The following is a 25,992-nucleotide window of genomic DNA, read 5'->3' on the forward strand; positions in this document are numbered from 1 at the left end:
GAAGCGAGTCTGGAGAAGCGGGATCGGGAACAAACCTTCACCCGGGTCTCTTCAATGGGGCATGGATCTGGATTCGATGGGTCGGGTACAGGGACGAATCCCTACCCGAACCCAAATTTTCCACCCAATTTCTTTCCATATCCGATTGCAGCTATCACCGGCCGACCGGAACCAGGGGACCCCTTGCATGTATCTACCGCCGACGGTCCAAAAGTGCGACTCATCAGTCTACAACTGACCGGGCCAGAAAATTACAGCAAGTGGTCACAAGACTTTCGGAGGGCTCTTGCGACAAAGGATAAGGACGGTTTCCTCGACAGAACCGTGCCAATCCCGTCGGACGAGAGGCTAGCAAGGCACTGGAGAAAGTGCAATCGCCTGATCCGCACCTGGATCGGCAACTGTGTCTCCCCAGATGTCGCAGCAAGCCTCCCACCGACCGAAGATTCGAAAACCATGTGGGACAACATCAAAGAGATGTACGGAAAGTTAGATCGAGCAAAAATTTTCTGTCTCACACGGAACTCACGGATCTCAAACAAGGAAACATGTCAATAACGGCGGTGTACAACAAACTCTCATCGCTGCGGAACAGGCTCGAGGCCGCGAAGGAAAAGCTCGAGGGACCCCAAAGACACTCGGGCGGTGGTCGATGAAGGAGAGGGAGAAATCCACTCGATTTCTCTTGATTTTGAATGAATCTTACACGACCTTTAGATCGCGAGATTCTAGCGATGGACCCCGTGCCACCCCTCGGCCGGATTTTCCAGCTGGCCGTCCAAGAGGAGAGCCAGCGACTCACGGCTCCGGAACAGACACGAGGAGGTGACGCCGTAGCCCTCGCCCTCCGCGGAGAACGCCGCGGGAGAGAATTGGGGGCAAAAACCCTAGCTCGGGAGAATCGCGAAGGGCTAGGGTTCGAAATGGCTGAACGATCCCTTAAAAGGGATGGAAACTACGGCCAGGATTTAATCAAGCGATCCGACGGCACAAATTTCTCGAGGAGATCTGCGGCTCCGATTTATCTCAAAGATCTGACGATCCGCAAAGAGCTAATCTGTTCGCTGGATCGAATGGTGGAGATAATTCGGGAATCAAGGGATCCAACGGCAAGATTTTTTCCATACGAAATTTCAGCCAAAATTCGAAAGGGAAAGGTAAATTGTACTGTGAGCACTATAAACGTCCGCATCATACTATAGATAATTACTGGAAATTAAATGGAAAGCCAGGAAAAAAAGGAAAAATGAGAGAATATCTACGGAGCTTACCAGGTGACTGGACCTACTGGGATAAATAATGACCGGCCCATTACCCATGGGCAATATCAGCAATTGATGCAGGCATTACAGAAAGCAAACATTGGAAAAACAGGGGGAAGCTTCTCAGGTATATCTCACTGCCTGATAAACTCAATTTCAAAAAGGGCATGGATAATTGACTCAGGAGAAAGTGATTATATTATTTGCGATGTGAGCTTTTTTTCAAAAAGGAATAAGGAATTGGAGGAACCCATTTCTGTAGAAATTCCAAATGGAAATATTACTCATGTCACATTGACAGGAACTGTTCAATTAAGCCCCCAAATTATCCTGCAAAATGTCCTTTATGTCCCATAATTCCGATTCAACCTCATTTCCGTGTCCAAAGTTTGCAAAGAAAACTCTTGTCAAATACTCTTTGATGCTGACACGTGTCTTTTTCAGGCCCTTTCGACTGGGAAATTTATGGGCTTTGGTAATATTTCTGAAGGTCTATATTTCTGAAGGTCTATATTTCTGGACCAGCACTTCAAGTCATCATGGTTCAATTCCTTTCAATAAAATGCCATTGTGTAACATCATTGCCAATGATAAAGATTTTCTTTTGCATTCACGTATGGGACATAGTACCTTCTTTCCATACCCTAACTGTCACGTTTTCCCTTTAGCAAAACAATCTCATGCAGCTTTCCCTTCCAATGCAAAACGTTCCAATAATGTCCTTTCCTTAATTCATGTGGATGTTTGGGGGCCATATCACACAGCACATCGTGACGGTTCACGATATTTACTCACTATTGTTGATGATCACTCTCGAGCCACATGGATATTCTTGATGCAGTCAAAAGCACAGGTTCCATCTCATTTGAAGACATTCATTATCCTGACTAAAAATCGGTTTGGGAAGTCAATCCAGCGAATAAGGACTGACAATGGAAAAGAGTTTCTTAGTCATGAATGCATATCACTCTTCCTGGTTAATGGAATTCTACATGAAAGCTCTTGTGTTTATACTCCACAACAGAATGGAGTAGTGGAACGTAAGCATCGTCACTTGCTAGAAGTCGCATGCGCTTTAAAATTTCAGGGATCCATACCAGCAACATATTGGGGAATTTCAGGGATCCATACCAGCAACATATTGGGGAGATTGTGTCCTTACTGCAGCCTATTTCATCAACCGTATGCCTACTTGGATCTTAGCTAGTAAGTCACCTTTTGAGTTACTTTATGAAAAAACAAACCAACAATAGATCATCTACGAGTCTTCGGTTGTTTATGTTATGCTACAACTGTGGGACCTCGAGATAAAATGGGTCCACGAGCAAGGAAAGGCATTTTTATGGGTTACCCTAACCTACAGAAAGGGTATTACATTTTGGATCCATCGACAGGGGAATTTTTCGTGAGCAGGGACATCATATTTCACGAAACTGTCTTTCCATTCCAGGAGACTACAGGGGATTCGAATATCTCCAATAGCTCACATCAATTTCCAATTGAAGATAATCTATCTCCTGAATACTTTCTCGCTCCATCACCGGGGCAAGTCATCCCACCATTTGATCAGTCACCACAGACAAAGACGTTGGACAGCATACCCAGTGCTTCATCCAACATTGAGAATGATTCTGCTAATCATGCAGAAAACAATGCTGCAGAAATATCTCCTCCTCCACCACCAACGGACCATCCACGACGTTCGAAGAGAGCCACGAAACCACCAACATGGACTAAAGATTATGTCTGTGCCTCACTTAATGGACCAGGTATTAACTATCCGACGTCTTCTTATGTTTCATTTGAAAGACTTTCGTCGGAACATAAATGTTGCATTAATCGTATATCCGATGAAAAAGAACCATCTAGTTATGATGAGGCATCCAAAGACCCATGGTGGCAAAAGGCAATGGCAGCAGAATTACAAGCGTTGGCCAATAATCAAACATGGGAGATAGTTAATCTTCCTCGAGATAGGAAGTCCATAGGATGCAAGTGGGTCTACAAAATAAAATATAGAGCTGATGGATCCATTGAACGATACAAAGCTCGATTGGTGGCGAAAGGGTATACACAACGTGAAGGTTTCGACTATAACGAAACTTTTTCTCCGGGCCAAGGATGTCACTTTGTTCAATCATTCTTATCCGTTGCAGCAATCCATGATTGGTCATTACACCAAATGGATGTCCACAACGCTTTTCTTCATGGTGATCTGGATGAAGAAATTTACATGGACATTCCTCAGGGCTTACGGAGACAGGGGGAGGATAAAGTATGTCGTCTCCGTAAATCCCTCTATGGGCTGAAACAGGCATCCAGACAATGGTATGCTAAATTCGCCAATGCTCTCACCAATGCCAACTTCAAACAATCAAAGTACAATTATGCCTTGTTTACATGGACCAAAAGTACGTCATCTATCTACTTGATGATTTATGTAGATGACATCCTTATCATGGGAAACGATGAAGCTGCAGTAGAGAGTCTTAAAAAATACTTGCATACTGCTTTTCATATAAAGGATCTGGGAGCACCAAAATATTTTCTTGGGATTGAGATCGCGTGATCTCACCAAGTGATTTCTCTCAGTCAGAGGAAGTTTGTATTGGAGATCGTATCAAAGGCCGGATTATCAGGGTGCAGACCAGCTGTCATTCCAATCGAACAGAACGTCAGGCTAACTACAGCAGATCATGCTGGGGGGAACATTTCAGGATGATCCTATACTACAAGATCCAACGAGTTACCAGAAGCTCGTTGGAAAACTCATATACCTGACTATGACCAGGCCTGATATATCATATGCGATGCAGAATCTGAGTCAATTCATGCACAAACCGAAAGAATCTCACATGAATGCCGCTCTGAAGGTGGTCAAGTATTTGAAGGGATGTCCAGGACTCGAAATACTTTTATCCAGAAAATGCAATATGGAAATGACAGCATATTGCGATGCAGACTATGCGACATGTCCTATGAGTCGAAGGTCCATAACTGGCTTCTGTATCAAGCTTGGAGATTCCCTCCTCTCATGGAAAACCAAGAAGCAAGCAACAGTTTCTCTATCACCAGCAGAGGCAGAATATCGGGCCATAGCAAAAACCACATGTGAAGTTGTGTGGATACGAGGATTGCTCGGTGACCTTGGAGTACGATTGAAAGGTCCGACAAGGTTATACTGTGACAACGAATCGGCCCTAAAGCTTGCAGCGAATCCTGTAATGCACGAGAGAACTAAGCACATAGAAGTGGATTGTCATTTCACTCGAGAGAAGATTCAAGAAGGAACAATTGAGATGAGAGGGATTGGGCTGCATGAACAGCTGCGGATGTGTTTACCAAGGCGTTGTGTCAAAGACAACATGCATATCTATTAAGCAAGCTAGATGTCTTTGACATTTACAAGCCACCAGCTTGAGGGGGAGTGTTGGAAGATATGCAGAAGATCTTCGGATACTAATTGATCCAATCTTGATTTTATAGAATCAATCTAAAAGCTAGATTGATTTAGGTTGATATGTATGATATTACATTGCCTTTTTTTGTGTACACTTTGTATTATAATTATTCATCGATGTACATTGTCGAGATATAGAAAAATACACAGAAAGAAATTCTCCCCAAATCTGTTCCTTTGTCGTCTCTTTCCTCCTCTTCGAATCTTGCTTCATCCCTTGCTTCGACTTCGACAAATACTAAAAATCAATACATATATATTTAAAAAAAAAAAAGACAAAATCCTTCATTGAAATTTTTTAATTTTTATTTTTTAAGATTTGAAAAAAATAATGCATGTGACTTTTTAAAAAAATTTGAAAATAATGCTAAGAAATCAAATACATACATACATACATACATACATACATACATACATACATATATATATATATATATATATATAAATTTTAAAAGGATCAAACCCTTTGTCGGAGTTTTTTTAACTTTTATTTGTTTAAAATTGAAAAAAATAATGTATGCAACTTTTTAAATATAAATTTTGACAATAAAACTAAAAATCAAATATATATGCTAAGAAAATCAAATATATAAATAATTTTAAAAAAAAGACCAAAATATATTTAAATTTTTAGTATTTATATATATTTAATTTTTTTAGCATTATTTTGGCATTTAAAAAAAGTAATAATGAGGGAAAAATAAAAAATTTGAAGAATGAGTAAGGATAATTTTGAAAGAAAAAAATAAGTTTCAACATTTAGTCAAATGCTGAAAGCTCAAACTAGTCCTTATTAGCATTAGATTTTCAATATTTCCAATGTTGACTTTCACTTAAAAGCTATTTTAAAATTATTGCCAAACAGTTTAGCACTTTCCCAAAAGGGTTTTGGAGGCTGAAAGCCCATAGGGAATGCTGAATCAAACGCACCCAACATCTTCTCCTCAATTTTCTTCTCCACCATCTCAATTTCTCTTCTTGAGGACCATGAAGAAGTAGAAGCTCAACAATTCCGACACCGGAGGGCTTCACCTCTTTGACCTCCTATTCGAGATGATCGTGCTTTAATCCTTGACTTCCTCGATCGGACCTACTTAACTACAAGTCCTCCCTCGTCTGCGACTCCTTCCACATTGACAAGTCCCGCCACTACAAGTTCCTCCACCCTCTCCGCATCAAGCACCTCCCCACTGCCCTTGCTCGCTACCCTAGTGCTGCCGCCCTCAACATCTCCCTCTACCCTTGCATCACCAATGCCTCCCTCCTCCTCCTCCTCGCCACTCATGAGGATGCCCTCCGCTCCCTTATCCTCCACGTCACCAATTCTTCACTACTACTAGACTGATCTAAGTCACAACAAACCTAAATCTGGTCATTGTGAACCCAAACTTGGGTCACCTAAGTCGCCACAACCCAGATCTAAGTCATTGTGACCTAGATTTGGGCCCCGCGACTTGTAGGGGGTCGGCGGCCCCTCACCATGGTCACGCAATGAATCAGATCTGAGTCGCTACAACTCGCGGAGATCACTTGATCCTTTGGCAACAATCACCTAGGTTGTTGCGACCACACCAACATCTCTCTAGCTGTTGCCAACCTCTTGTAGTCAGGTACAAACAAGTTGACCACCTTCAACTAAGAAGATGAATAGTGTCACATGATAAGGGTAAAAATGAAAAAACAGTTCATGAGGACAATTTTTGGAAAAAAAAAGATTGCACAGTACCAACATGGGCTTTTTGAGAAAGCTGAAAGTCCAAGGTAGCGTAGGACCTCCCTTGGTCTTTCAACCTTATAAATGGCCACTTTTCTCCAATTTTGCCAATTTTTTGTGAAACATCCAATATTTAGCCCAAAGGACTTTGGTGTCCAAAGTCTTTTTCAAATGTTACTCCCAAACGCACCCTTTATCTTCTAGATTGTCATGGATACATCCCATGCACAGATGAAGGAAGAATCACATGAAATATTGTCACAGAAATTTTCTTATTAAAGAATATTGTTAAAGATATCATTAGATACTATGAATAATATTTTAAATTTTGTTATTCTCTGAGATAACTAATTTTATTTCTTATGCATAATTTTCAGTATAAATATCATCTTTTAATAATTATAAAGTTAAGTCAATTGTGTAAAGATGTAGTTTTATTTATATTCTCTCATGAAGATTTTATAATATTTACCCACTTCATCGAGAGAATTTTGCATTAAGAGTTTTGTGTCAAAAGGTCCATAGCTATGACAAATATAAATTTGTTACTCTCACGTTTGAATATATTTTTCCATTAATAATATTTTTAAGGGATTAATACCACGAAAAATTCTAATGATAATTTTACTCAAAAACATATTTTTATCAACAAAAACCCCAAACTATATACTTCTAATAAATTTACTCCAAACTAATAAACCTTGAACCGATACATTTCTAACAAATCCATCATTTATCAATTTCCATTAAATTGAATTAATACAAACCAAGGCTAAATACACATGTCATCAGAATCGGTAATTTGATATAAACTAATAGATGATAAATTTATCATAAGTGTATTAGTTTAAAAAATTTTATTTTAAGTAAATTTGTTATAAGTGTACGAATTTGAGTTTTTTATTTATGATATTAATATTTTTTAAGTGAAGTCTATGTTATCAACAGAAACTTCTGGTATCAGACACAAGCCAGCCAGGAATTCCCAGAAACGTCCCCGCCGAGGAACGGAGACAACATCGACTCCCAAAACGACATCGCTCTCGTCGCTTGACGGCCTGCTGCAAAGCGACAATCTTTCATCTCCCTCGCGCCCTCTGTTCTACAGAGAGAGAGTCGAGAGAGAGAGAGAGAATGGCAGTCCAACCGCCGGTGAAGAATTTCCACGGCGAGCGATGCGGAGCTCTGTCTTTCCTGAGCTCGCGCTCGGCGACGCAACATGCCGGCGCTCCTAATCGGAGCCGCTTCCGCTCCGTCGTCTCTCTCGCGCCGGCGAGACGCTTCGCAGTCGTGGCTCTCGCAGCGAAGAGAAGCCCCAAGCGCCTCAAGTACGCCACTCCTCGCTTCGCCAAGGTGTGAATTTGTCTTATCAATTGACGTGGGTCTCAGCTCTTTTTGTTTTCTTTCCTGGGTATTACTTGAGAATGAAAGGCTGGTTTAGAATGGATTCTATTCAGAATGTCTATGACACTGCGTTTGCACCGCATGGTTTTATCGTGTGGTTGTAATTTTTGCAGGAGGGCGGGCTGCTGTATGTTGAAGTTGATCCCTTGGGGGGAGACAGTTGGAAATTGGATCCTGTGGTTGATCTTCTGAGGGAAGGAGCTGTTGGGGTGATTCCTACAGATACAACGTATGTTCGGCCTCTCTCTACTTTTAATCCACTCGATGTTGTGTTCTTCCTTTTCGCAATTTTCTGGTAGGAACTTGGTTTCTTTTTGGCACTGGTAAAGACTGTTGTTTTTCCTTTAGTCATTGATGTGTCGACGCGTTTCCTTTAGTCATTGATGGGTCTCGCATTAATCAAGCGAATTTTTTGTTGGATAATGTTCGACACTTTCATTGCATAGAATCATAAAGGGAGAACCCTCTTTGCGAATTGACTTTGTCAGCAGAATTTCAACTATGGTGGACAGTTACCCAATTATCCTTTTGGTTTCGTGCTCAAAATTACGTCCTCATTTTATTTCACTGTCCTTGTCTTTCATCTCTGTAAAGAATTGGAATGCTAAATCTTATTGAGTAGTCTCTTAATGATGGCTGCTATTTGGGAAATGACTCTTAGTTACCCTCAGTCGAGCTTTTCTCTCGATTTTAGAATCAGCGCTGTATATCTTCTATAATATTCTGATTTCCAATTAATTTCTCTAGTGTGGTCCTCCAAATTATGATGATTTCTGTTTACTAGTGTAGGTCCCAAAGGATTCCTGTTGATAATATGTAGACAGACATGCTATTTCCTTCTGCATGAGGCTCTTTCAGTATTATGTTGTTATTTTAGATTTAAACTAAAAAAAAAGAAATATTCTTTTTTTGCATTTGAATATTCTTGCCCACCTTGAAGTGGTTCCTCGACTTGTTCTATGACAATGCAACTGGCTAAGTCCTCTTGTTCTTTTAGAACTTTTGTTGGTTAGAGGTTGTTTTCCGCAATCTTCATAATGGAAAGCTTTCAAGTCCTCTTGTTTTCCGCCTATAAATTGGAGTTCTTGTATTGCCTCTGCAATTAAGATGAACGTGAAATGGTGTACAATGACTCTTTCAACCCATCCTTAATAACTGAGCTTTCAAGTAGTGATTACTTGTCCATTTACCGTTTGCATGAGCATGAGGATCCTGTATGCATGAGATAATTAACTATGAAAAGCTTTCTGAATATTTCTTGTATTACTAGATACGCCATAGTTTGCGACTTGAAGAGCCATTCAGCAATTGAAAGACTTAGGAGGTATTGGCATATTCTTGTAAATTAGTTGAAGATCGTTTTAATGTAATTCATTTCCTAGTCATTATAATTTTTTTTTTTTATGATCATTATGATTGCAGAATCAAAGACATAGCTCCTTCCAAGGTACGGAATATTTGTGGTTCTGTTTTGTCAGTTCAGTATTGCTGAATAATACCGTAGGCCTGAGAATATCATGTCACATCCTTGAAGTAGAAAAGTGATAATCTAAGAAAGTCATGCAGTTCAGAATCAGTCTTCCATCTAGAACACCTCTGCAGCAAGATCCTTCGATCATGTCATCTTTTGTGTGATTAATGCTTCTTGCTATCACATGTGATTGTGCAGCCTCTTAGTATATTGTGTCACTCCTTCCACGACATAGATACATACACAATGGGATTCCCGCGTGGTGATGATTCAGGACATATGAATATATTTCGAGCTGTGAAACATTGCTTACCTGGTCCTGTAAGTTTCTCACTTTATAATGTTCTTTCTCTTTGAGGAAGCCAAGGTTCATGCTGTTGGCATGTTAAATCAATGTATTTGACACGATGCAGAAAAGACAGGGGAACCTGAAAAATTGATTGTACATTATCATTTAGTTTGCTTTTGCCTGTGGATCTCCTACTTATGTGAAGGAGGAAGTAGCATTGTTTTATTCAGCTTTTTAACCCTTGGTAATAAGTTAAACAGCAAAAATGAATTGACTACCGATCATTGAGTTTCTTTGTTTTGTACATGGTATAGGAATATCACTATGAAATGTAACATTTCTTTTGTATTCTGGATGGCTGCTTGTTACTGTGGCTTTTTAACCCTGGGGACAACAGATCTGTCAGACATTGTTATATGAATTTTTTGGTGCCCAACTCTGTTAAGAAATTTTTCATTTTGCAGTATACTTTCATTTTAACTGCAAGCAAAGAGTTGCCAAAGCAATGCACTAGGTATGGGACTACAGCTGCCAAATATGCTCACAGGAAAAGTGTTGGCGTCCGAATTCCTGATGATGCCATATGTCAAGCTATATTAGAGAGGATGGATTCACCCTTAATTTCCACCAGGTTGAAATTTTTGTGTATGTTCATGTTGTGTATCATGCTATGGATGGCAAGCATATCTATACAAATTAAGAAATATCCCTTACTGGTTATCCTGCTTTCTAGTGTCAAAGGGCCAAAAGATGACGAGTGGATGATAGATCCAGTTGTCATAGCGGATAGTTATGGACCAGAGGTATGTCTTTTTTCTAGTAAGTTGGATTTGCTGACTAGTTGAGATTCATTTTTCTTGTTCATCACAAAACTGGCACTCTGAACTGAACTTTAGCCATGCCTGTGCATTAAACAAATGTATGAATTTCTGCTGGAGAATATTGACTGTTTTCAGAACAATTACTTGGATGAGGTGCTTCTTCTTAATCTTTGATCCCTTGTCCAGCTTGTGAGTTATGAACTAAAGGATTTGAACAGTTTGACAGAAAATGAATAGGTTCTGAATTAATTTTTCATGCATCCCCCTTTTACATGTTTGTCCTAAAATCCAGCTATTTAACTCCTTTTACACGGAAATCCTTGAAAATCTGCATTTGGATGCATTATTGTGGTCGTATTTGCTCAGATTGTAGAGAAAGAGACTAATCTCAAATTTTGGTACATGCGTTAGTCATCTATCTGTGGGATCAATAGAGACAAAAATGATGTTTTCTGTGTTCTTTTTCTTTTGTTCCTTATTGCATGCGTGATCAGGGCCTTGACTTTGTGGTTGATGGAGGCATCAGGGTGGCTGACCCATCTACTGTGGTTGATATGACAGGACATTACCCGAAAATCCTACGGCAAGGGAAGGTAGGCTGCTATCAGCATCATTTTGGGTCCGTATGTGCATAAATAGTAGCATCATATAAGAGTTTGGAAGGAACTATCTCTTAAGCGATTGCTTGTGTAATATGTAATGATTTACAGCCCGAGACATCAGGTGACTTACCTTCTCTTTAACCGTATGCTGTAGGTTAAATGTTCTGCACAGATGACTTAGTAAAAATGGGTAAATAATAGTAAGCGTGTTCCTGTTCATAGTGACATCACAATTGACAACAAAGCTTTAGTCGAGCTAGCTAAGAAGAAAGTGACTGTCAGCTGTCGCCGCTTTCTGGGTATAGACCAATTCTCTGATGATTGGGTGTTGTGAAATAATTTTAGGGACCTAAATTACCCTGGATGGTGGCTGAAGATGATGAGGATCTCATTGCTGGCGCTACTTGATCTGTGCAACTTGACCGACGGTCTGTATAGGTCCTAATGCACACCGGGGCCATCAGGAGTCCTGATCATGTGTAGAGAGGAGGCCTCTATTGTATAGGGAGACCGAAGCAACAAATCTATGATTGCTGGTGTAAGCGAGAAGAACGACCGCGATTGTAAATATTGTTTAACCACAAACAGCTGTCCTTAAAAGGGTATTTCGATCCTTTGACTTTTTGTCCAAAGCATGCATCTTCGCCGGTGTTCCGGCCATTCATGGAAAGCGAGAAGGAGGCAGAGAATCATGCGCGAACAAAGAAGAAATTTCTATGATTATATTTTATTTCCTTCTCTCTCTCTCCCCTGCCGACCACCGCGGGTTCTTGTCACTCGCGTCATCCCTTCAGTCAGCAGTAGTTATATTCGTTCGCCATTGAAGACCCCCTCACACTACTCTTCTCTACCTAATCCACAAGACAATGAATGAATGGAGCTGAGCTGGTTAAGCTTACGTGCACAAATGAAAGAAGCTCAAGGCATGGGCACGCGGCATCAATCATGATGAGCCGAGTACTTCGGTGGATAATATAACCCTTCGATAACACAATCAGCAATCGATTCTCCACGGCCTGCTTCATTGGCTGAATGTCACATCATGGTAAACCCTTGCCCTAACTAACTACTTGAAAAATCACTCGAAAATTAATTTAATGGATCAAAGGGCAGGTGATCACTCCCCATCACGATGTTCCGCATATTGTTCGGCGAAATTAGGGAGTGGGACCGTTTGCGTGGTTGACTTAGCTATGAAGTTTCATGATCCCAGAATTTAACCGGAAAAAAAAGAGGAGTTGTCTTGCAATATTAACTTAATTTGATGCTGGGGATGATCGCATTAGGGGTCACATTTAAAATAAATGGAATTATTAAAATTGGCTCATGAGCGGGGAGCAAAACGATGTTTATAAAATTGTCTTGCTAAGTCTATAGAGTGCTCGAACGTGGTTGATTCGTTCTTACCCGCGTGTCGCCAAAATTTGTCGGACCAGTTCCAGTCTCCCTGCCGTTGCTCTTTATTCAAAAGCTTCATAAATGATGATGGCGCAAGAATATTCTTAGGAGCGCCGTTACCACGATGCTTCCTGGCTGGACTTGAGGTTCAGTGGAGACCAAGCGCTCGGTTCAAAAGAAGACGGCCATGTTAGGTTGATTTTCGAGGTCATTTGTTGAAGTTCCAAGTTGCTTTTTAGTATTTAAAGTTTTAATTGTACTAGATAGAAAAGAGCTACTTGGGCGGCGTTAATAGATGAGAAAAATTTAGGTGGCTAGAACTTTCTATGGGAATTCATAATTCATATTTATTTTTGAAAGTTCAAAAAAATATATTCTGACTTCAACTATACTGTCCATCAAACGTTCCATGAGTTAAAAGCCTGGAAAATTTAACCAAAATTTGCCATCTCATCATTGCTGAAAGCTAAAATTACACCTTATAACGTGGATACCCTAGCATTCGCAAGTTATGTTCACGTCTATCAGGTAGGTCTATCTCAAAACACTTTAGATGGGCGAGCGAAGCGAAACAATGATTGTAAACCAAGAATGTCTCTAATAATACTTATTTAGTCTTCGTAAAATTTTGATTAGTTGACCTCGACTAGGTGCACATGATGGCAAACCGGCCATGATGCCCTTAGCTGTCCATAGGCCATAACAATATAAAACCTTCTATAGTTTTCATTTCCATCTCTCTTCCGATGACCGAATCAGCATATAAAACCGACGAGATAGAGGCTGATGCCATTGGCATATAAATTAAAAATCAGAAACGAATTTTTCTAATTCAAACGAGAGGGAAAAAAAAACAATACTTAGACCAAATCCGAGTGAACAAGAAGCCCAGAAAGAAGACAAGTGCTTCAAGCAAGGGACTGAGGAAGGCACTTGACTATTCAAACCACATGCCAAGTAATTAAATGAGTATAATTAAATGGCTAAGTGGAGCTTTTTATATATCTCTTTCGGATGCTTAGACCAAGAGGGCAACTTGTCCATGCATGCACATACAGACACGCCACATCCTGAGACTCGTTATAAATGCGTGCGAAGAAGTCGTGTTGTTGGGTCCAGAAGAAAACGTTGTAGGGAAAGAAGACAGGAGCTTCTTGCTTCTTTGGGTGGTTGGTGAGGGAAGAATTTTGCAAACTAGAGGGGAAGGACATGGAGAGGCCAATGGCGAGGAAATTAGGACTTTGGTTGGTGGTGGTTTTTGCGGCGGCCGCAGCGGAGGTGGGAAGAGCTCAACTGAAGGAGGGTTTCTATGCCCAGACCTGCCCAAACGTCAAGAGCATCGTGGAGCAGGTGGTAACGACCAAGTTCGGCCAGACCTTCATCACCGTCCCCGGCACGCTCCGCCTCTTCTTCCACGATTGCTTCATCGAGGTGAATCCCTTTTCCTCCATGCATGCATTTCCGATCATGCTGCCTCCTCCTCCTCTTTCAGTTTCATCTGATTAATCACACATACATAACCCTGGCAAGTAATAGCCTTTCGATCGCAATTCCAAAAGCCCTCAATCAATTGCTAATCCATTCGATGAACTCTCATTTCCACAATCTTTCGGATATTCGTCCAGTCTTACACCGTAATATTTTCTTTTTCGGTATATCTTCATGAATATTTTTCTTTAAGTAAAAAGGGAATTAGAATGTACATGGATTATCGTTACTTCTTCCACAATGTTACCCAAGTTTTTTAGACGGTCAAAATTGCCGCTCGTTCTTTGCCGGAGCTGAGCCGGAGTTTGAACATCTGGCGAGGTTCTATCCTAACATCGTACAAATTATGTCAATTACATAGAGGAATCATAAGTAACAAGAAGTTGACTTTGGAACACATGTTATACGTTTTCAATCATTTCATGGACAAAATGAGACGTTTCCATCTAGCCCAATATTTTCCCGACCAAAAAAAAAACTGCCCCAATATTTTAACGAGCTTTCTCACAAAGCCCCAACCACGCCTTTTGAATTAATTAATCGCAATTTGTCGAAATCAATTTGACAACAATTTAATTAAGGGAATCAAAAGCATTCCAAATGAAATTGCCAGAGAGAGATATTTTTCCAGGGGGCAGATAAGTGCATAACTAGTTGCACAAGACAATACGAGAACAATTGAAAGAAAATGAAATTGAATCACATGGATCAACAATCACGTTCACATTCACTCGTTATTAAGTCTTCGCGTATGAACAAAACTCTCATATATTCAAGTTAGAACTGACCCTTAAACGGGCATCATCGTGTTGATTTTCCTTATCTTGGACTTAATTTTGTGATGATTCGTCGGGCTTGGTCACGCATTAAACTAGGAGATATGTAAAAAGATTAGAAACCTTAAATCTATTCAGCGAACTCGCTTTTCAGGGTCCGACCTTGTTCGTAAGATATGTCCCGGGAGGTATGAATTAGTTCAGGATTACTTTAGATAAGAAACGCCTGATATGAATTTTCATTCAATCACGGTTTCGGCTAGTTAATTTCGATGTTGTTTTTAAGGGATGTGATGCTTCGATTTTGATCTCGTCGCCTAACGGGGATGCTGAGAAAGACGCTCCGGATAATCAGTCTCTAGCCGGAGACGGGTTCGACACTGTTATCAAAGCGAAGCAAGCTGTTGAAGCGAGTTGCCCTGGCGTCGTGTCATGCGCGGACATCTTAGCCATAGCTGCTCGAGACGTAGTTGTCCTGGTAAGCAAGAACCTCCGTGGACAGTTCACCCTCGCAGCTCAATGTCGAGTCAAATGACTGTCATGCTCCAAGTCTTAACGTTTTCTCACTCGTTCAATGTGCATGAAAAATCTCAGGCCGGAGGTCCATCGTTCGACGTCGAGCTCGGCCGTCGCGACGGTCTCATCTCCAAAGCATCTCTAGTAGCCGGGAAGTTACCGGAACCGAACTTTGATCTCGACCAGCTCAACGCGATTTTCTCCCAACACAACCTCACGCAATCTGACATGATCGCCCTCTCGGGCGCTCACACCCTCGGCTTCTCCCACTGCGACCGCTTCGCCAACCGTCTCTACTCGTTCTCCTCATCATCTCCGGTGGACCCGACTCTCAACTCGACCTACGCAGCGCAGCTGATGCAAGAATGCCCCCAGAATGTGGACCCGCAAATAGCAATCAACATGGACCCCGTGACTCCGCAGACGTTCGACAACATGTACTACACGAATCTGGTCCAAGGCAAGGGCCTGTTCACTTCGGACGAGTCGCTCTTCACCGATTCAGCGTCCAAGCCTACCGTGCTGAACTTCGCTAACAGCCCAGGCAGCTTCAACCAGGCCTTCGCCACCGCGATGAGGAAGCTCGGGAGGGTGGGTGTCAAGACCGGAAGCCAAGGAGAGATACGAAGAGATTGTACAGCTTTCAATTCATGAATTACAGTCATTGCTTGAAGATTTAGACATGGAATCAATAAGCAGTGTGCACTGTGCAGTTCTGAATTATGAAATAAAAAGTACCACCCCATTTGTTTTGCACTGGACTGTTCGAGCAAACCAACTCTCAGAATTTTTTTCGATGTAATAATCGTCATTTTACAACAATAGAAGCCATCAGGGAACTGATACTTAAAACCTTTCATGGAAGCAGATGAAGAAGTAAAAAGGTCATATGCACCACGATGACAACACACAGAACCATTTCTAAATCCATGCTGAACAGATGACAAAGTAAAGAGCAGGGATATAGCACACTTCTCGCAACTCGCAACCCGAGAATCGTACGTATATATCAACCTTCTACGGCGCATGTCACTACCAAAACCTCTTTCTAATTAGGCTCACGGCGCAAGAGCGAGGGAGAGTTCACCCACATTTCTCATAATGCAGCAGCACTTCAAGAAAAGCACGGTCTGATGGCATTACTATCTGAAAAATTCAGTCTCTTAACATCGCTTCTTAAGGGATGGACACAGCTCTGACCCCATCATATAATTTCAAGTGCGAGATTTTCCATAGAGATGGGCATAAACAATTTTAGTACGGTAGACAAGGATCATGCTCAAGATCACCGCGATGATGCAGAGTCCTGACATAATCATTGACGTCAGGAAAAAGCATATAGAACCTTCGCATTTCAGCGGTTCATCCACAGCAAGCACGGCTGAAAATATCGACCCCCAGCTTTGCGGATGATGATGGTGAATGTGATGATGCGCTTGCTTCTCTGCTTCATAATCATATATACTACTTGCAATTACACCAGAGAGGACTAGCGAACCCGCAGGGTTAGCCAAAGTAAGGAAGTTGTATAAAGCACCAAATTTCTTCAACCCGAACAACTCTGAGGCCACAGCAGGCATAATCGCCCAATGAGCCCCATAACCAAGCCCGATCAAGAGGGTGCCAATGTGCATTGCCCCGGGCCATCCCATGGCAAAGAAAACATGCCCAATAGCCATAATGAATTGCGCCGCAGCCATTGCTGCTGGCCTTGGATAAGCATGATTCCTGTTGGGGCAAAAGAAAACATTGTGATCAATAGTGATGCTAAAACAGAGGTTCTTGGGTAAGAAAATCACCATTGCAGAGGAAAGCAAATAAACTCCTTACTTTACAATGATTTCAGAAAAGTAGCCTCCGCCAACACGGCCCAGGAAGTTCCAAATGCTGATCATGGACACAAATATATGCGTATTATCGTACCCCAGAGATTGGCTCAGCTGGCCCAGATTATCGATAACTGTCAGTCCAGAACCAGAACCCAGTAGAAGTGAGAAAAAGATAAGCCAAAAGTCTGCCTTAATTAAAGCCTGTGTCAGAGTGAAGTCCTCTCCTCGATGTGGGCCCTTCCTCCTCTTTACTCTCACCGCACCTTCGGCGGCGGCTTGGAACAGTTTTGACTGCAACTGCGCTATTCGCTTTTGCCTCTCTTGTGCTGGAAGCAGGTCCACCTCCTTTGGCTTTTCATCTTCGACTTCACTGAATATGACCTCATGTCCATCCTGCTCAGATTTGCTTGTTTCTTGTTTCTGTGGTTCAGGCAGAAGAGGTTCTTGAATTGGTGCCCTTGAGTCTAAGAAGAAACTCAATGAAACTGGTACCACTATCGGTAGCAGAAGCAGCACAAATAGAATTGCCGTAAAAATCGTGATCACTGTCTGATTCAAATCAACTAGATCTTCCACGACCATGACCCCCATCAAGTATGCTGCCAATAGAAGGCATATGCTATAGATAAATGTAAAACTGAGTCCATCAGATGGCCGTACTTGCCTATGACCTCCAACTGGTCGGATGATGAACATCAGGGCAATTATGACCATTGCTGGACCAACAGCAATCATGAATATGAGATTTGCATGATCGGGGGAATGGATCATTGCATAAATTTGTGTCAAAATAGCACCACCAAGCCCGGCAAAGCCTTTCAGGATGCCCACGACAGGACCCCGGCTTTTGGGAAATTTTGCACGCAGGAAACCAGAGCTACCGTATTGAAGTAGGTCTCACCATTGGTTCCAATGAAGATAAGAAGGCACATCTACATAAACCGAAAGGAAAGGAGCTCTGTCAATAAGAACTCTTGGCTTTGTCTTGCAAGCATGCCGAGATGCAGGGATACAGGAAATATAGGGTAATAAGTGCAAAGGGATCAGCAGAATACTAAATGGTCTTGAGAGTTGAACTCCAAACAAGCAACTCCTAGAACCCCAACCTTATAATGATGCATAAGAAAGAAAGAACTTAAGAGCTCTCTTAGTTTGGGGAATCTAAATTGTTTGTTCCCTCGCATGAATGAATGCACATCTACAATAATTGTGAAGGAATACTAGCCAAATGTCTTGTTTCTTCTCATGATCACAAAATGAAGGGGAACAACACTAAAAGAACAAACGCATATGATCATGTAGGATTGGTACAAAAAATCTTTTTGTGCAGTCAAACACAGTTAATCTGCTTAATGGACAATTAATCGGTACTATCATCAAAAAACAACCAGCAACTGCCAGAGGACTAAATTAATTTGACGAGATGCATATGCTGAAATATTCTAACTAATCACAGATAAAAACAGAGAAATTTGAGATCTGGAGCTCCAAATACTGCCACCCAAGCCATGGACTCAGACTGCCAAATTTCAGCAGAAAATCATCGCTCTCATCAGATTATGATGCAGCTCCACCATCATCCTGACTAAATCCATCTCCTCAGAAAATTAAATCATTATCACAGAAATAGTTAAGAGAAGTTCTGGTCTACATTTCCTAAATCCAACATGAACTTCTACTTCCCCAATTAACATCTCAAATGTCGATCAGCATAATAAATAACAGGGATGCGAAAGAACAGATTTCGCCAAGTCCTATACATATGCATCACCAAACACACACACATAACATTAATCTTATAGCTTCTGTTGCATCGACGATACTCACGGCCCACAAAGGAAGAACTGGAGCTCGGCCGGTGACGATGAGCCAAACCCAACCATACCCAACAAAGTTCTGCAGAGCACCCACGAGCAGAGCACCCCACATGGGCAAGACCTCACACAAGCTCCCAGCCAAGAACCCAACACTGTCCCCAAGATCCTTGGCCACGCCAAGCCTCGCGATTTGCCGCTGATTGTAGCTCAGCGAGCTCTTGATCACCGGCGATATGCTCCCGAACAGGTACCCAATCCCCGCGCACGACTGTATCCACATTGCGGCCACGAACACCAGCCATCTGTTGTTGACCAGCGCCCCGAACCTCTCCCCCAATCGACCCATCACCAACCGCCGCCGCCGCGAGCGTCGAGGACGACCCTCGATGTCAATTCCGATTCTCGAGATGGGTTCGCGAGATCTTCTGCGGGAGAGGAGAAAAGCCTCGCCTTTTCACCCGGGCGAGCTCGTGGGTGAGTTGGTGCGGGGGGGTCACATTTTATTATGGGGGAATGCGGAGCCAGGGGGAACGGACAAGGATGATGATGACGACGACGACGAGGGGGGCATTGTCGGCTTTTCAATTACCTTTTTTTGTTCTCTTGCTGTAGGCCTAAATTTAGATTCCCCTTGTCCCTCCCGCGCCGGCGTGGCGATCTTGGATCGCCGATCTCGAAGCTGAACTTGCTGTCGTCCTGTCGCGTGGGGATCCCTCCCACGTATAAAAAAAATTCGCGCGTTTCGCTGTCGCGCACGGGCGACGACGACGACGCCGACGAGGAGGAGTGATCATCATGCGATAAGACCCGAAGCGTTCTTCTTCGCGCGGATGTCGACGAGCGAGCGGTGCAGGCGATCGACGTGGAAGCGTCATCCCGGACTCCCTCGCCATCCGAGCGACAGAGTGGTGCTTTGCTTCTCGTTAGCGGTTTCGCTTGCGTGAAACGAAATTTTTCCCTTTTTAATCCTTTTCTTTTTCCCTTTTTGGGACGATATTTGCCAAAAATTTCTTCGAATTTGAAATTCGTTAACGGAAAGCTAGCCCCTGTGAGGGAGATTGATCACGATTTCCATAAATTCGTAGTAACTTTAATCACGACATAGAATAGGCCTAATACCCTAAAAAAACCTTCAATTTTAACTTTTATCCCGATCTTATCTTTTATCTCATATAAAAATTTCCAACTTTAGATCCAGTCCCAATTGTATAATGAACTTTTTTTTTGTCTCATATAAAACTCTCGACTTTAGGGCATATTACAATTCTACTATAAGCTTTTTTTGACCTATTAAAAAACCCCCCAACTTTAAGTGTTGTCCCAATTTTATGATCAATAGATGGAGACGAAAAGCGAAAAAAAATTCGAAAGCCGTCATCACCTCTACAAAAAACAAATTTAATAAATTGCAATTTTAATGCGCAATTTTTTTCCACATTATATTTTAATTAATATTTCGAAATCGAGATATTTCGGGGTCACCAGCAGACACCATTGCCATCCTCTTATTGTCTTTTTGCCCATATTTTTCAAAAAAAAAAAAAAATTGGGGCCCGACAATCAAATTTCTATGTGAGATTTTTTTAAAGACTGAAATGTCCTCTCGTAAAATATGTGTGGTATACACACGCATATACGTGCATATCAAGCATTGGATTTTATATATGGCATGTTTTCCTCGTGGATGCTACGGGGGACCGATGCCCAAAAAGTGATGGCTATGTATGTATTCTTGGATCTTCGCCAAATCCAAGAGGAAAAGGCCTCGTCTCCTTTTAGCAAAATCCAAATCCAATTATAATTTTACTGGATGGAAAATGCCATATTCGGCACCGCCCCATCATTTGCAAGCTCAACTGGGGGAGTAGAAAATCAATTTCTAGCTCCAATAATTTCGGTGATGGGGACGTCAAATTCATTTGCCATCACGCCAGGAGTGGAATAACCATTAACCACGCATGCAGTACGACGGAAAAGGACGTTGAGAAATAATTAGAGAGAGTGAACTAGAAAAGGACAGATTCTTCTTCTTCTTTTTTAAGTTCCTACTTCTTGTCCTCGCGAGATAAAAAAAAAAAAAAAAAAGGGCCGAGAAGGGCGACCAATCATAAGAGTTTCTATGCTTACTATTAATTGTCTTACTAAAAATCTTACAAGAGTTTTTTTTTTTAATGACTTAAGAACCGTCGTACAGCCGGTAATTGGCGATATAAACTCGAGGCGACGCTAGCGCGGGGACCCACCTCTTACGGTGCCGCACTTAAGTTGCGCAAATGCAATCGCAATAACTCGAACCTCTCCCTTAACAGAAAATGGGGGAACGCTGAACCAATGCGTCCATAGCAGGGTGGGTAAAACTCTTACGAGAGTTATACCGTATATCTTTGTGATAGCTTGGTGGTTGTGATAATTCTTATTTTATTTCGCAAACCAACACCTATCTAGACTTGCCCTCCCGATATTTTTATTTCGACTTAATATTTACTGAAGGATCACGATAAATGAGATGATTAATTTCGGAGCGCGAGTATATTGGCAATCCGCTTATCGTATGTACTCAGACATGTGAGACTCCGTATAATGGAAAGAAAAGGTTGGACGGAACAAATACGCACGTGATGGATTGACGTAATTGCTTCGTTTTGTGAGCACACCCTCCCCTTTTTGCCCTTTTCCTTTTATTTCACGTTTATGGCCTTTGCTCATGCATGCAAGGCAAAAATAAAGTATTATTTATTGAATTGACAGCTGTCCCATGACAACTTTTCTTGTCTATATCAACTAAATAAGATATATTGACATATATCTTAAAGGTCGCATTGACATTTCAATGCCGTGTCATAGCTCTCTTCTGGCCCCTCTACATTAATTGAATCGGGCATGCAGTCGTGTCGCAATTGGGTCTTGGAGAAAGCAAATGGTCGGATTCCCAGCTCGCACGCGACATATACTTGGGCCAGATGTCGAGTCATGGGGCTCGCTAAAGCGTGTTTCTTTTTTCTTTTTTGACTTTTTTTCTTTAATCTCCTAGGTTTTTTCCCTTATTGGTGGATGTCAAGTTGACCTATCAAAAGGAAATCAATTAGTTTGACTCAATCAATATCCAGCATATACCCGACTCAATCCATATTACTTTATATCCAAGCTGATGAGATAATGCAAAATGAGCGAGCATAAGATTAATTTATGATAGATAAAGTAAAAAGAGAGTTATAGAGGTAGGTTGTATCTAAATAAATTGTGAATCTATTTAATACTCATTTTATTCTTGATTTTACCATTCTAAATCTATTTATGTCATATTTATAGCATATAACCTAACCTATCAAATATGAGTAAATAAATGAGTTTTTGGCTCATTTTGACAAGTCTAATCTCAACTTATAAAACGATCACTAATTGGTTAGTGCACGCGGGGTTAAGATGGTTGTTATTAGGTTAATATGTCTATTCTCGAAGGAGAAGTTACTGCGAGGTGAAATGAACCATAGATCAAGATTTTCATTGAAATTTCTATGTAGAGGCAATTTTTCGATAAGTTTGTGGTATAGAAAATTATTGCCCATGAACTAAAATTTCCCAATTTGGGAGACATCCGTTCATTTCTTGCATCGATCGATGCAGGCATGACTCGTTCACTTCTTGTAAATTTTTTACAAGTGATGGACCCCAAAATTGAAAGCTCTCAACGAGTCATGAGTAACCTTTTTGAATACATCGGTATTTTTCCATCCTAAAATCTCGAAGCTCGTCCATGATCTTGAATCAGCATCTATAGCTCCATTTATTTCGCAAAGATCGAATGATTTAAAAAATATTCTCCTAAAACTAATTGCTTATATCTCTTATAAAAAAAATGAATGAAAAATATCATCATCATATATGAAAATTACAGACATAAAAATTATTGACAACAATGAAAATAATTTTCATTAACTAGTTATTTTAAATAACACAAGTGGTCATTTTTAAGAGAATATTTTCAAATCATTCATTTTTAACAAAACAAACAAGCCTACATATTACTATGTTTGGTCGAAGATCTTCTCTCCCTAACACAATTCTTCAGATTTTGAACGGACCACGAAGATTGTCTTCACGATCTTGACTAAATCTGAAATGGAAATTCCTCTGAAAATTCAAGGACTCAAATAAAAAATAATTACAATTGTCGATGCACTATTTTTTTTTTTTTTTGTCAAATAAAACGAATATTCGGAAAATTGAGATATTTTAGGGACGCTGGCCGACACCATCGATATCCTCTTATTATCTCTATGCACGTGTTTTTGAAATTTATTCATGATTTTTCGGGCCCGACAATCAATTTTCTACGGGCCAATTAACTTTCATTTAAGACTCAAATGTCCAATTCTTTATATATATATATATTGGGGGATCGATAGTGGAAAAGTGAGGCAATGTATCCGTTCTAGGAGCTTCCCCAAATCCCAAAGGGAACAAGTTCTGATCTCCTTTAAGCAAATCAAAATTTAATTTACTTTTACTAAATAGAAATGTCATAATCAGCATCATCTTCCCATCATTTTCTTAAGCTCAGTTGGTAAAAGAAAAATTGTTTTTTAGCTCCAATAATTTTAGTGACGGGGGACGTCATAATCAGCCTTTATATAATGAAATAATATCCCAAATGATAATTAATTGTTATTACACTGGGAGTGGTATAGTGACTCATGCAACAGAAAAGGACGTTTAGGGCAAAAAAGATGAAGAAGGGGAGAATTAGGAAGGGACAAATTCATTTACTCAATTTTTTTCATCTCGAGAAAAAAAAAAGGAAAAAAGTTTCCCTGCCCATTATAAAAAAATCTTATCGGAGTTATATGGTATTGCCTACTTTTAGCTTGATCGATACGGCGATCCCGATTTTGCCAATACCAATCACTTTTAATGCTCATGAGCTCGAGCCTATGGACTTGCCCCCTAATTATTCTGGTTTTGATTTATGCTTGATAAAGAATCGCAATAAATGAAGGTGTATTGAATTTGAAGTGCAAATATATTAACATTTTTCACTTGATGTACACTGAAACGTGCAAGACTCTCAAAAGGAAAGGAAAAATCTGAGAAGAAACAAATATACACGTAATGAATTGATGTAGCATATGATATGCATGCTCATCCCTTTCGCTTTTTTTTTTTTTTGGTTCATGACTTTTTGCTCGTGCTCGCAAAGCATAGCAAAGCAAAGTACGACTTATGGACTCAACAACTATTGTTGCGTCACAAATTAGATTCAATGTAACATCAAACTCCATGAAGATTTTCTCCATTGATATATATATGTTGGCAATATATTTCAAAGATCATATTGACACTTTCAAATGCCGTGTCGTAGCTCTCTTTTGTCCTGTCTATATCAATTGAATTCAATGGAATCATGTTGCAAATGTGGCTCTTGGAGAAGCGAATGGTCGCCAGCCAAGCCAGAACACGCGACATAATAGTTGGGCCAAAGGTTGAGTCACGTGGGGGTGTTTTCTAATTTATTTATCCGTCTTGATGAATGTCAAGTTATAGGATGACCACTAATTTGTCGGTGCACGTGGGTTTAAAGATGGAAATCGATGGAGATCTAAAATGGGCATGCTCTCCATTTAAACGGGACCGCTGGTTAGTCTTTGTACATCATTAATTCCCAAAAGTTGTGCGTTGGTGTTTTTCTCATGAACGCTTGGAAACCACATTTTCTTTTTAATCACGTTTCAAATCCATATGGCGAATAATTGAGGGTCCCGGACTTCGATTAAGAGTTCATTTGTATAGCGAAATTGGAGACGATTGTTGTTATTGGGCTAATGTTTCGGCCCAAAGAATCTCGAAGGAAATGTTATCATGAGATTATATGAACTGTGGGTCAAAATTCGTTGACATTTGAAAAGATTTCTTTGTTTGGAAAATCACCACCCACTAATAGTTCTCATTTGAGAGATGCTCGATCTCTTTGGTGTCGATCAATGGAAGCATGAGTCGTTCACTTCGTGGAAAGTTCCCACAAGCGATGGGACCAAAAATAAAAGCCCTCAACGAGTCATGAATAACCTTTTTGAATACTTTTTCTACCGTCTTAATTGCTTTTTGCCTACCCACGAGAACGCAGGAGACGATATCTCCAATCGCGGGGCTAAATCGTGCTTCCTCTTTATATCTGGTTCAAAAAGGGTGAAAGGGAAAAAAAAAAGCATTTTCTATAAATTTCTTCTTGTCTGTCACGGCACTCTTGATCGAGGGGACAAACCAATCACTTTTGTTTTAGAAGTTTCTTAATACTTTTCTTTTGAGATATTTGCACAAAATGATTTTTGAACTTTAATCAAATGTGGAACGTGATCTTTGAACACTTGTATTATCTAGCCTTTCTCTTTTTTTGATAAAGGAGTACTCGAGACTCTTTATAAGTGCTTCATTTGAATCCGAACCGGTCGTCTTGTCCGCGGGTACACATTACAGCCTGAGAAGCAGATAAATGCGGCGATCAGGCTTGGGTGGAAGAGAATGGAAAAACCTTTTTGTTAGTTTATTTATATAATTATAGGTCGATCATCAGCATGAATAGTCGATATGTCCGAGTGGTTAAGGAGACAGACTTGAAATCTGTTGGGCTTCGCCCGCGCAGGTTCGAACCCTGCTGTCGACGCTTTTTCCTCCTCCTCCCTTCGTTCATCTGCGCTTTTTATTTATTCAATTTTTGCCTAGTTTTCTCTCAAATTATTATGTTAAAGGCACCTTTTGGTATTCTTTCAGTAGCATAAGAAACATTTATTAAAAAATTTAAAAGTAAATTGAGAAGTAGAAATCAATCGTCATACCATAACAAAAATTAAGTAATTTCACCGAGTGCATTTTTTAGGGGGATGTGGCTAGTTTTCTTCTTGCCTTTTACCATTCTATCTTTTTCTTTGACCGATTTTGGTTTTGTACAATGAGAAACTTGAGCGTAAGATAAGATGATATTATGGCTTAAATATATGGACATCCTTCCCCGTTTTCCTGTGACATCATTGTTTTAGCGCTATTTATTTCAAGGATTCTTTTTTTTTATACATTCTAAACAATTCTTTTTTGTTATCATTGTTTCTGAACATGACAAAAGAAATTATCACATTATTTTTTTTTCCACCAAG

General features: G+C 40.6%; 3 protein-coding genes and 1 non-coding gene across 5 annotated transcripts; 3 read left to right on the forward strand and 1 right to left on the reverse strand.

The window, feature by feature from the left end:
* Positions 1 to 7,459: 7,459 nt before the first annotated feature.
* LOC104422712 (uncharacterized protein YciO) lies at positions 7,460 to 11,655 on the forward strand. 2 transcript variants are annotated; one of them, XM_010035119.2, is made up of 9 exons: positions 7,471 to 7,789; positions 7,954 to 8,069; positions 9,111 to 9,164; positions 9,263 to 9,287; positions 9,510 to 9,632; positions 10,065 to 10,231; positions 10,334 to 10,403; positions 10,916 to 11,014; positions 11,369 to 11,655. In XM_010035119.2, the coding sequence occupies exons 1-9, from the start codon at positions 7,571 to 7,573 to the stop codon at positions 11,429 to 11,431; spliced, it is 936 nt and encodes a 311-aa protein (XP_010033421.2). In that variant the 5' UTR covers positions 7,471 to 7,570; the 3' UTR covers positions 11,432 to 11,655. The 2 variants fall into 2 exon arrangements, with proteins under 2 accessions (XP_039158697.1, XP_010033421.2); XM_039302763.1 differs by lacking the exon at positions 9,510 to 9,632 and having other exon boundaries at positions 7,460 to 7,789.
* A 1,830-nt stretch (positions 11,656 to 13,485) lies between these two features.
* LOC104422713 (peroxidase 55) lies at positions 13,486 to 16,075 on the forward strand. The gene is made up of 3 exons (XM_010035120.3): positions 13,486 to 13,852; positions 14,972 to 15,163; positions 15,280 to 16,075. The coding sequence occupies exons 1-3, from the start codon at positions 13,631 to 13,633 to the stop codon at positions 15,853 to 15,855; spliced, it is 990 nt and encodes a 329-aa protein (XP_010033422.2). The 5' UTR covers positions 13,486 to 13,630; the 3' UTR covers positions 15,856 to 16,075.
* LOC104422714 (protein NUCLEAR FUSION DEFECTIVE 4) lies at positions 15,964 to 17,962 on the reverse strand. The gene is given in 3 exon segments (XM_010035122.3): positions 15,964 to 16,929; positions 17,032 to 17,875; positions 17,878 to 17,962. Coding segments are annotated over 3 exon segments (1,443 nt in total). The 3' UTR covers positions 15,964 to 16,415.
* Positions 17,963 to 25,423: 7,461 nt separating this feature from the next.
* Positions 25,424 to 25,505, forward strand: TRNAS-UGA. Its single transcript has one exon. It is a non-coding gene; the product is annotated as a tRNA-Ser (tRNA).
* Positions 25,506 to 25,992: the final 487 nt, after the last annotated feature.

The sequence above is a fragment of the Eucalyptus grandis genome, chromosome 10 (assembly GCF_016545825.1).
Source record: "Eucalyptus grandis isolate ANBG69807.140 chromosome 10, ASM1654582v1, whole genome shotgun sequence".
NCBI lineage: Eukaryota > Viridiplantae > Streptophyta > Magnoliopsida > Myrtales > Myrtaceae > Eucalyptus > Eucalyptus grandis.

Bases quoted from the DNA above. Each gene is read 5' to 3' on its own strand.
- LOC104422712 (XM_010035119.2), top strand. From the start codon at position 7,571: ATGGCAGTCCAACCGCCGGTGAAGAATTTCCACGGCGAGCGATGCGGA. The intron at 10,404-10,915 runs GTATGTCTTTTT...ATGCGTGATCAG, and splicing joins CGGATAGTTATGGACCAGAG to GGCCTTGACTTTGTGGTTGA. The intron at 11,015-11,368 runs GTAGGCTGCTAT...AAATAATTTTAG, and splicing joins AAATCCTACGGCAAGGGAAG to GGACCTAAATTACCCTGGAT.
- LOC104422713 (XM_010035120.3), top strand. From the start codon at position 13,631: ATGGAGAGGCCAATGGCGAGGAAATTAGGACTTTGGTTGGTGGTGGTT. The intron at 13,853-14,971 runs GTGAATCCCTTT...GTTGTTTTTAAG, and splicing joins TCCACGATTGCTTCATCGAG to GGATGTGATGCTTCGATTTT. The intron at 15,164-15,279 runs GTAAGCAAGAAC...GAAAAATCTCAG, and splicing joins CTCGAGACGTAGTTGTCCTG to GCCGGAGGTCCATCGTTCGA.